Source organism: Elaeis guineensis, chromosome 15, assembly GCF_000442705.2.
Source record: "Elaeis guineensis isolate ETL-2024a chromosome 15, EG11, whole genome shotgun sequence".
NCBI classification, from domain to species: domain Eukaryota; kingdom Viridiplantae; phylum Streptophyta; class Magnoliopsida; order Arecales; family Arecaceae; genus Elaeis; species Elaeis guineensis.
The window spans coordinates 61926031-61937294 of record NC_026007.2 but is presented as its reverse complement, the minus strand read 5'-3'; the positions used below and the strand labels follow the sequence as shown (position 1 = coordinate 61937294).

The window sequence follows — 11264 nt, the reverse complement described above, 5'->3', positions numbered from 1 at the left end:
TAAAATTAATTTTTTCAAAAAATATTCCAAACAAAGGAAAAAAATACCTAAAAAAAATGCCATAAAAACAGATAAAAAGGGTAAAAAAGAAAAAAAATTATAATTATAATTTTAAATTATAAAAAAATAAAAATTTGAATTTGAATTCAAAAAAATAAAAAAAATAAAAAAAATAAAAAATGCCATAAAAATGTGAAAAAGGAGAAAAATTGGAAAAAAATAAAAATTATAATTTTAAATTTAAAAAAAATAAAAATTTTAACTTTAATTCAAATAAAAATTATAATTTCAAATTACTATCCCTATTTTAAATTAATTTTTTTATTAAAAAATCACATAAAAATAACTCAAAAAATAATATGTAATATATAATATAATATATCATAATATAATATAATATATAATAATATTTTTTATATATATAATATAATAGAATATTAGAATATAATATATAATATAATATATATTGTAATATTAGAATATATAATATAATATAATATAATATATAATGTACTATATAATATAATATTTTTTATTTGAATTAAAATTAAAATTTTTATTTTTTTAAATTTAAAATTATAATTTTTATTTTTGTCTCATTTTTTTATGGTATTTTTTTATTTTTTTTAATTTTTTAAGATATTTTTTTGTGATATTTTTTTAAAAAAATTAATTTGAAATGGGAAAGTAATTTGAAATGATATTTTTTATTTGAATTAAAATTAAAATTTTTAATTTTTTTAAATTTAAAATTATAATTTTTATTTTTCCCATTTTTTTCTTTTTTTATGGTATTTTTTATTTTTTAATTTTTAAGATATTTTTTTTGTGATATTTTTTTAAAAAATTAATTTGAAATGGGGAAAGTAATTTTAAATGATGTTTTTTATTTGAATTAAAATTAAAATTTTTATTTTTTAAATTTAAAATTATAATTTTTATTTTTTTCTCATTTTTTTCTTTTTTTATGGTTTTTTTTTTATTTTTTTAAGATATTTTTTTGGTATATTTTTTAAAAAAATTAATTTGAAAAGGGTATTATAATTTGAAATGATGATTTTTATTTGAATTAAAATTAAAATTTTTATTTTTTTAAAATTTAGAATTACAATTTTTATGGTATTCTAATTTTTTTACATCAATTTTTTTTTCAAATATTTTTTTAAAAAGATAATTTGAAATGGGGATACTAATTTGAAATGATGATTTTTATTTGAATCAAAATTATAATTTTTATTTTTTTAAAATTTAAAATTATAATTTTTTTTTTGAGAATTAATAATTAAACTCGCCACTTGAAATGGTATTTTTGAATTTTTTTTTTTTGTCGTTCACGTGGAAAAAGGATGGAAAAGAGGCGGTGACATGGACACTATAAAACGTCATTTTGAATGATGTTTTATAGGATTTGTATTAGTTTGATAAATAAGTTAAAAATTATATTATTTTTATAAATAAATTTTTTTTTAAAATTATTAGGCAAAGGACTCTCTGCTTTGTATATTAAACTCAATCTTTTATTGAGACAATATAACTGCCCTCATCTTCTGACCAATATATATATATATATATATATATATATATATATATATATATATATATATATAATATTTGTACCAAAAGAATAATTATAGTATTAGCCCTTTCTTTCTTTCTTAATAAAATAAAATTATCATTATATAAAAGTATGAAACAATCTCCGTGACAAAGTAAGGACAGAGACGGATGGAATCAGAGACGGGTGTTAACACTGATAATTGCCTAATGGTTCACGTACCATGGACTTTGACCAGATACAATTTTAGATAAAAACGTTTCAACTAAAACCACAGCAATTCTAAACCACTTTTCAAATTTTTAAACAGGGAGCCACCCTTTTAACTGCCGTATGGGTCACTTGGTGGGACAGGGATTGTACCTTTTGCCTGAAAGAAGGGTTCACCTTCCTTCTCGCAAAGCCACCGTTGGATGATGCAATAATCGCTTTGAGAGCTGTGCAGACTGTATGAAAAAAAATTCGTGATGTTTCAGATTCGTGCTCGGTGTGATCCAACGGTTGATGGTGCAAAGAACATCAATCATTATTTCGTGCGAAATATACAACCGGAATCTCAGTGGGGCCTGTATCTGGGTACCCTGTGTCTGTAGAAAAAATTATTGTCGGAATCACGTTCAGATAGGTCAGCACAAATCTGAAAGCAGGTGTACGGTGGACAATGCACAATTGAGGATACGTGAATTACAAGGGTTAATGTGGCGTGTTATCCACCGTGGGATTTGGGCAGTCCATCCGGACGTGCTCCAGGCCATAATTTCTCGTGCGGTGGGGCGTGGTAGTGGGTTCTACAGTGGCAAGTGGACGAACTAAGCGGAGAGTGCACGTCTCGATCATTTAGGGGAATAGGAATGACGTGGATTGAGGCGCCGACTCCACGACCAACCACTTCCACTCACGGGAAGCGGTCCTCCGGGTTCCACCAGCCACGACACCAAATCTCACCACGTCATCTACCTCCTCCCCGGTCTCTTCCCTCCTCTCTCTCGCGCCCCCAAAGATACGGCGCCACCAAGAACGTTTGACCGTTGACCCAATTCTAAGAAAAGATTATCCCATCTATCTCGTAAAAACTCCCAACATTGCCATCCCCTTCTCGACTCCTCAACACCGACGTCCATAGCTCAAGTGGCACTTGCAGTAATTCCATCATTAATACAGGGTCCTTTTTTTCTTCAACAAATCGACCAATAAAATCTCGCATTATTTTCAGCACCAAAAAGGGTAACCAGGCGGTTGAAAAGGCTCTGATAGGGACCTCCATCTCATCCCCCCCTCCGTTTATGGCATCTCTTCATCACCGGCGGATAGATTCGATGCGACGGGAAAAAATAATAGCATTAAAAGCTGTAAATTAATTCTCCAAGCTCACCTCCAATCTGTCGCTCCCGGCTTTCCCGTTGAGTCAACCCCCCTCCCTCCTTTCTACAACCTAAATTCTCTGCACTTCCCTTCCGGCGACCGGCCAATCCCGGTTCATCCTCACCCCCTCCGGCCGCTAGAAATTATTAGAAATTGTTATTTAAAGAGTAAAAAAAAATTTAAAATAATGAAAAAAAAAAAATGGGGAGAGTGAAGAGGAGAAGAGAGGCGGTTGGTATCTTCTTTTGAGCATTAATACCGACCTTTTAAGTGGGAGTCGCAGTGGTAAAAGCTAGCCCGTCCCACCTTATTATTTCCTTCCATTTTTCTTCTTTATTTTTTTTATTTATTTTTGAAACCGAGATAGAATACAATCCATCCACATCCGGCGCAATGAAGCGAGGCAAGAAGACGAAGGAAGAGGAACACCGGATGACGATGACGCACACAATACCATGGTCCACCACCAGCAGTTGATGCGCCCGCGATCACCGTCCGCTTAGCCGTCATGCCCTCGCCGTTAGCCCCGTTAGTGCTTGTCTTGCTTGCGGCCGGGCTCTTCTCGCCGGCATTAGGGCAGAACCTAACGTCGGCTGGTGATCTCGTGGCGTTATATAGCTTGAGGGCCTCTCTCGGGCTTCGGGCCCGGGACTGGCCCCGCCGGACCGACCCATGCTCGGCCTGGACCGGTGTCGGGTGCCGCGCCGGCCGGGTCGTCTCCTTAAACCTCTCCGGCCTCCGCCGCACCCGGCTCGGCCGCCTCAACCCTCGGTTTGCTGTCGACGGGCTCCAGAACCTCTCCCGGCTCGAGTCCTTCAACGCGACCGGGTTCGCCCTCCCCGGTCCCATCCCGGACTGGTTCGGCCGCCGCCTCCCGCCGGAGTTCTCCATCCTCGACCTTTCCGCCGCCGCCGTCTCCGGCCCCATCCCCAACTCCCTTGGCGGAGCCACCGGCCTCGCCGTGCTGTTCCTCGCCGGCAACGCCATCAATGGGAGCATCCCGCCGACCCTCGGCCAGCTTGGTAACCTCTCGGTCCTCGACCTCTCCCACAACTCGCTCTCCGGCGCCATACCGTCATCCCTCGCCTCCCTCTCCAACCTCTCCTACCTCGACCTTTCCTCCAATTTCCTCACCGGTCCGATCCCGCTCGCTCTCGGCACTCTTCCGAAGCTGAATACTCTGATGCTCTCCAACAACAGGCTCGCCGGATCGGTGCCGGCCCAGCTCGGCGACCTCTCCTCGCTGAAAGCCCTCGATCTCAGCTTCAATTCCCTAGCCGGTGCCCTTCCTGACGATCTCAAAAACCTCAGGAGCCTCCAAAATTTGAACTTGGGCGACAACTCCCTCTCCGGCCTCCTCGCCAGTAGCCTGTTCTCCGGTCTCTCCCGGCTCCAGTCCGTCACGCTGAGCTACAACAACTTCTCGGGCGCCTTGCCGGACTCGCTGTGGTCATTGTCCGAGCTGCAGGTTCTTGATGTTACCAACAACAACCTCACCGGCACGCTCCCGGACCTCGTGCCTGCCATCGCCAATGCCAATGCCAATGCCAGTGGTTCTGTGTTCAATCTCTCAAACAATCTTTTTTACGGGTCAATTTCTACTAAGTTTGACGTCGTTTTCGCAAGGTTCAGTGTGGTCAATATCTCTGGTAATTACTTCCAAGGTGCATTGCCTGTTGATCATAGCAGCAAAAATGTGTCTTTTGGATTGAATTGCTTCCGAAATGCCTCGAATCAGAGAAGTCCAATTGATTGTGAGGAGTTTTATTTGCAGAGAGGGCTGCCTTATGATGGCCCGGTGACCCCGACACCACCCAGCTCTTCCGGTGGGAAGAGCAACAGAAATTGGAAGTATATTTTGATAGGTGTTTTCGGGGGGCTTTTTTTTATTGTCATTTTGGTCCTTGTGATTGTGCTGTGCATGATGAAATGTGGAGCCCAGGAAGATAAACGGAGGGAGAGCAGTGGGACTGCAGTCCCTTCTGGAGCACAGCCTTCTGCAGTATCTGTGAATTTGTCAGCCGTGGGGGAGGCCTACACCTATGAGCAGTTGGTTCGGGCGACCGCAGACTTCAGTGACACGAACCTTATCAAACATGGGCACTCAGGGGATCTCTACCATGGTGTTTTGGAGAATGCCAATCCTGTGGTGGTGAAGAGGATCAACATGCGGACAGTCAGGAAAGAAGCTTATGCCGTGGAACTGGATTTGTTTGCCAGAGGTCTGCATGAGAGGCTGGTGCCATTCCTGGGGCACTGTTTGGATAATGAGAATGAGAAGCTCCTGGTATACAAATATGTACCTAATGGTGACCTATCGAATGCACTGCATAGGAAGTCGGGGCAGGAAGAAGAAGGACTGCAGTCATTGGATTGGATTACGAGATTGAAGATTGCAATAGGGGTGGCTGAAGCTTTGTGCTATCTGCATCATGAGTGTACCCCACCTCTGGTTCATAGGTATTGCTTCCACTTTGTTGTAATAATAGCAATCATTTTACTCAGGTTATTCTTTTAGATGAACAAGTATCACAAGGTTCGTAGCAACTTGACAAACTTGTCAGTGGTGCATATGATGAAAGTAGCCTTTATTCTGTTACTCCCTTTATCCAGTAGTAACTTGATCATCTCAAAAACTTATATGCCACAAATGCTAGTTTGCTTACATCAACTAATGCCCAAATGCTATTTTTCTACATCAACATTTTATTCAATTTATTCTTATCAATGGCTTTTTCTTTTTTTTTTTTCTTTTTTTTCTTTTTTTTTTTGATCGTATAATCTTTTGTGGTTTTATTGGACCACAGATAAATCCAAGAATAGGTGGTTCAAACTTTCTAGACTTTGTTCTGAACTCTTCTTAAATCCTTTCTCAGGGAGTTCTGATTGGATGCTACTTCTTGATATTGGATTCTGACTATTTTGGTGCCCATTGTCTATTATATTTGGGACTTTGATGGTCAGCATATGCATTCTACCTCCTTATAGCTAATAAAGTCTCTTTGAGTCTTGACAGATCATATTTTGAGCTCCATTTTTCTCATTTTGAAACCTCAAAAGAGTTTGAGGTCCTTTGGTGCTAATCAAGTGTCCAATACATGGTTTTATTGTGGCTTTGCGATTCTTGCTTGCTAGTGTGGTGCATCTTTCAGTTACTTTATCTAATTATGCTGGATCCATTGAATATCTTTGATTTTAGCCTCTGATATCATCCTTTGGCCTTTCACATATGCAGTTCATCCTGTTATCCTGCTAATTGATAGTTTGTATCCACTGGCATGCCTCTATCTCATATTAAAATTTTTAACGCTTCTTATTTTCTTTTAGAAAACCTATATTTTAGTATCGGCTCTTGACCATTCTTTGCCGACTTGTCCTTCTTCAAGAATGTGTTTGGTGTTGCTTAAGAAAGGTGCTTTTGTAACTTCTCAAGCAAAGAAGTGCTTCTTAGAAAATATAAGTGTTTTGTAACGTATCTGGAAAGTGCTTTACAAGAAGAAAAGTTATAAAGTGCTTTCAGCAGAAGCTAGATCATCTTGCTCTGGCTTCTTCTTTTGTGAGAACTTTGTAAGAAGCAGAAGCAACACCAAGCACAAATTTTTCTCTCTCTTAACTTCCATAGGTCTATACACTAATATTATGGATGTTGTTGTTGGCATTAGTCACAATAATATTGTGCAAATCTTTGTATTTGTTCAGTGTGCCACTCAAAAACTCTATTTGCTGTTATGAATAGTCAACTTTCAGATGTCACCTTGATATTTTTTAATTACATAAACATTTTAGCCCTTAATTATATCGTCCGATGGCAACTAATCTTACTATTGTGGGTAAAAATCTTCTCCATCCTTATAGTTTCTTCAATCTTGAGCTTAGGCTCCATAAAATTTATGACATCATTCTGTTGTCTTGATGTTGGCTTTTATCTCACCTCTTGGTTGAATATCCATGCTTTCTCTTTCTTATCATCAAAAGTTCTACTACTCATGTCATGTAAAAAAAGGAAGAATTCTATCTCAACGACCTAGAATGGACAGGAAACTTGTAGCGGCGCAGGAGACTCTTTAGGAAATTGCCTACTATTTATCTTGACAATTTGACTAGAGATATCTTTGGAATCCTCAGTGGAAATCAATTTTGGGAATAAATTAGATTTGTTTTCATCACTAGGCAATCCAACTCAAAATCTCTTTTATATTATGAACTGAATTGGATTAAAGGAGCTAGAGAAACACAGAGAGTGTGAGAGATCTTCAAATTTAAGAGTTTAGGTCATGTCTTCCCCTTATGGTCCTGTTTTCTTTTTTTTAAAAAAATATTTTCTATACTTATTGGTATTTGATCATTGAGATTCAAATGAATAATTATGTATGTATGTATGTATGACCAACTGAGGTTCTCATGTGCTTGCAGAGATGTTCAGGCAAGCAGTATCCTTCTTGATGATAAGTTTGAAGTGCGGCTTGGAAGTTTAAGTGAGGTATGCACTCAAGAAGGGGAAGGGCATCAGAATGTCATCACCAGGATATTGAGATTGTCACAGTAAGTGTCTGTTCTGATATTTCTTTGCCGATCATTTCATACTGTATGTTTCCATTGTGGTATTCCTTAGCTGGTTTATCTTTATATCATTTTGCATCTTCCTGACTGTTTCATTTTATTTTGTATAGCTTTTCAGACATTAATTATCCATCATTTGATCATATATTTTCTGATATACAGCATTCTTAATGCTTTACAGGCTTCCACTAATGTTTTCTCACATTAACTTATAAACAATTGAGACAAATTGAATAAACAATATTCTATTTCAAGTAATTATAATTCATTCTTGTGGATTGGTTTTGTTTATAAGATTGATACTACTGCAATCCAACCTTGTATTTATTGGGTTGAAAAGAATTATTCTCGCACACTGAAAGATATTTTGTATTTTGACTCTTTAGACTGTTTTCGCACTAGAATGGTGTGACCTCCTATTTGTACCAAAAACAAAAAAAGAATTTTTTTTTTTTTTGTTGGTTCTTTTTTTTTTGGTTTGGGGTGTTTTTTGTCCCCGGGGGGGGGGGGGGGGGGGGCGGCGAGTAGACATTTCTGTGGAAATTTATGAGTATCATCTTGGAGACTTGGACTAGCATGTATCCTGGAAACAACTTGTTGTAAAGACGCAGTTTTATATACAAATAGATAGTGTTAATGTTATCGTGTCAGATGAGTGTGAAGTGTGAACAATTAAGCTTGTCCCACAAAGAGAGAGAGAGTATGTATATCTTGGAGACTTTGACTAATATCTCCTGGAAATAATTTGTTGCGATGACTCGGATGTCCAAAAATATATTCTTGATGTTATCATATCAAATGAGTGTGAAGAGTTAAGCTTGTCCCACAGAGAGAGAGAGAGAGAACAATGACACAAAGTTGGATATACTACATGATATTGTTCAAGTTATCATATCAAATTGAAAGGTAAGGTATTCATGATGTTATCATATCCAGTGGGTGTAAAATGTGAAGAATTAAGCTCGTCCCGCATACAGGTGGAGACAGAGAGAGAACAATGACAGAGTGTTGGATACAAAAAGATATTGTTCATGTTATCATATTAAATGTGTAAAGTGTGAAGAAGTAAGCTTTTTCTGGAGGGATAGTAATCTCCTAGAAACAACTCACAATGACATAGAGTTAGATATACAAAAAGATATTGTTAATGTTAATGTGTAAAATGTGAACAATTAAGCTTGTCCTTGTCCTAGAGAGAGAAAAATGTCACTTTGGAATATTTGGATCTTGGCTAGAAAGTGTGGTATATTGATTGATACACATAATGAGTATACTTATAAACCACAGGAGATATAATCTTGCTGATAGCTACTTTAGAAATATAAAATCTTGTTATGAAACCTGAAAAGTTTGACCCAATACGTGGTGCTATGATATGCAAGCTCGTAAAGAGATGATGCGAAATCCTCAACAACCTTCAGTGCACTCTGCTTTAGTTGGTATTTCTGGAACTGATTTGATCATTTTTTGATATTAGCTTTTTGGCACAATCTTGTCCTACTCGCTTCTAACATCTGTTATAGCTTCTTTACACCTGCACCAGCAAAGGGTTACTTGATCTACAATGCCTTCTGCAAACCTTAAATTATACTTTGTATCGATGGCTAATATGAAATGATTTATGTCGAATTGCCAATATCATGCTAGTTTAATTATATATACTGGAAGTTTTTCTTGGTAATATATGGTGTCAATTGCAAAGTATGCAATGGTGCTGAATATTTTTGCAATTATTATTTGTTTTACATATGACAGTAAGTGGCCTGGCATGTTCTAACAGTGTTTCATTTTTGTCCATGATGTGCAGGACATCTGAACAAGGCATTTCTGGTGCGCAAACTTATCGAAATTCCCTTTTGTTCTTTTTTAAGGTTTCATTCAGCTTTTTTCTTTTTCTTTTTTTTTTTTGATCTCTGCAAAAATCAACTGGTCATATTGTTCAGGTTCTTCTGCTGCAACATGTGCCTATGATGTATATTGTGTGGGAAAGGTATTACTTGAGCTAGTCACCGGTAAGCTCGGCATTAGTGGGTCAACTGATGCTGCAACAAATGAGTGGATCGAGCACACATTGCGTTACATCAGCATTTATGAGAAGGAGCTTGTCACCAAAATTGTGGATCCATCTCTCATTGTGGATGAGGACCACTTGGAGGAAGTCTGGGCAATGAGTATTGTGGCAAAGTCCTGCCTGAACCCAAAACCCTCCAAACGCCCACTCATGAGATACATCCTAAAAGCACTGGAGAACCCTCTGAAGGTGGTAAGGGAGGAGAACAATTCTGGCTCAGCCAGGCTGAGAGCTACTTCCTCAAGGGGCTCTTGGAATGCTGCTTTCTTCGGAAGTCGGCGCCAAAGCTCTGATGTTGGCCCGCCGAAGGAGGATCAGGTATTAAAACGTTCAGGTACATCGAGGTCCCAAGGGAGCGGCGGCGATAACTCATTCTCCCACAAGAGAGTATCAAGGGAGATCTTCCCAGAACCATCCGGGGAATGTGACAATGAGGATTGAAGATGTTGGTTTTTTGTGATTCTTTATGTAATAATTTTTGGCAGGCTCCCCATTCGAGTGCCTGCATGCCGGCATCTGATCTGAAGTCCATTATCCTGCAAGCATCAAGATGGAGTGAGGCTGATGGCTTGCATTGAGAGCAATTCTTTCTCTTTGCATTGGTATATGAACTTGGTGGGCAAAGAGGTTTCCATGGTGGTGGGCCAGAGTTGGTCTGCAGTTATGTGTGGGCCTATTGTTGGTCACAGTGATAGATGTGCCGATGGTTCATTGCTTGCAGTTTGTTTGGTTATACGTGTCCTTTTTTCCCTGGAAAACATCAAGCTGCAATTTTTTCCTGTGTAATCTATCCTTCATTGATGGTCCTTTTGCGTATCGTAATTTGAATGAATGGCTTTCACATTACATCCTTCTTCCTCCCGCAATCACATGTATTTTTTTTCTATCACTCAACTTTGAACCTTAGAAATGTGGCCATATGGGTTATTCCGTTACTTACCAAAACATTTACAAGGATGAAAAAGAGGAGAGAGAAAAGGTTCCACAGAGCTCCAAACTCAGGTTACTGAATTCAGAGTCCAATGTCCTGACCACTGGACCGTGGACATATTTTCCTCAGACATGATTTTGCTGCAGGGCAGGATTTTGAGAAAAATGATTAGTCTTGTTTTTGGTAATTCGTTTTGCAGAGAACACTTTATGTTGAAAACTTCTAGTTCATTTTCTGGAATCTGGCTTCTGATTTTTCTAGAAATAAATGAGAAAATAAAAGCTATTCTTTTCCTAAGCATGACCATTGCCTTTTCCTTTAAATTTTTCTACAAAACGAACAAATGCATAATCAAAGGTATTTCTTTTCTATTAAGTATAGAACAGTCGTCACCCTTTTCCCTCGGTTGCCTGCTACATTCTTCTTTTGTGTGGACATAACTCCAATCTATGAGCTGCTGCTCCTGTTTTCTTTGGTACCCTAGTGATGTTCCCTGCTTGTAACACCAGAGGATCCTTAAGAACAAGGCAGGGCTGAGCATATCTATAAAAGTTGTTTCACAGAAGATTAGAGGGGTGATCCCAGCACCCATTCCATCTGCATCATTATAATTTTACCATTTGACTAGAAGAAGATCATCCAGAAGGCATGCAACACCTCTTAAAGCAAGGAGAAGAGACTGACTTGTTGCAAAACAAAGTAAAAGAAAAGTGCTAGCCGGAGATCATCGGCATCATTTTTTTTTTATTTAATCATGCACTTTGAGAGAATGCTTCAATTAACTG

The 11264-nt window shown here is 38.0% G+C and overlaps 1 protein-coding gene across 1 annotated transcript; it reads left to right on the top strand.

Annotated features, from left to right (window-relative positions):
- The first annotated feature begins 2885 nt into the window (after nucleotides 1-2885).
- LOC105058158 (probable LRR receptor-like serine/threonine-protein kinase At2g16250) lies at nucleotides 2886-10394 on the top strand. The gene is made up of 4 exons (XM_010940993.4): nucleotides 2886-5377; nucleotides 7331-7459; nucleotides 9285-9307; nucleotides 9421-10394. Exons 1-4 carry the CDS (start codon nucleotides 3426-3428, stop codon nucleotides 9987-9989), a joined length of 2673 nt encoding a protein of 890 aa, XP_010939295.1. The 5' UTR covers nucleotides 2886-3425; the 3' UTR covers nucleotides 9990-10394.
- The last annotated feature ends 870 nt before the right edge of the window (nucleotides 10395-11264 follow it).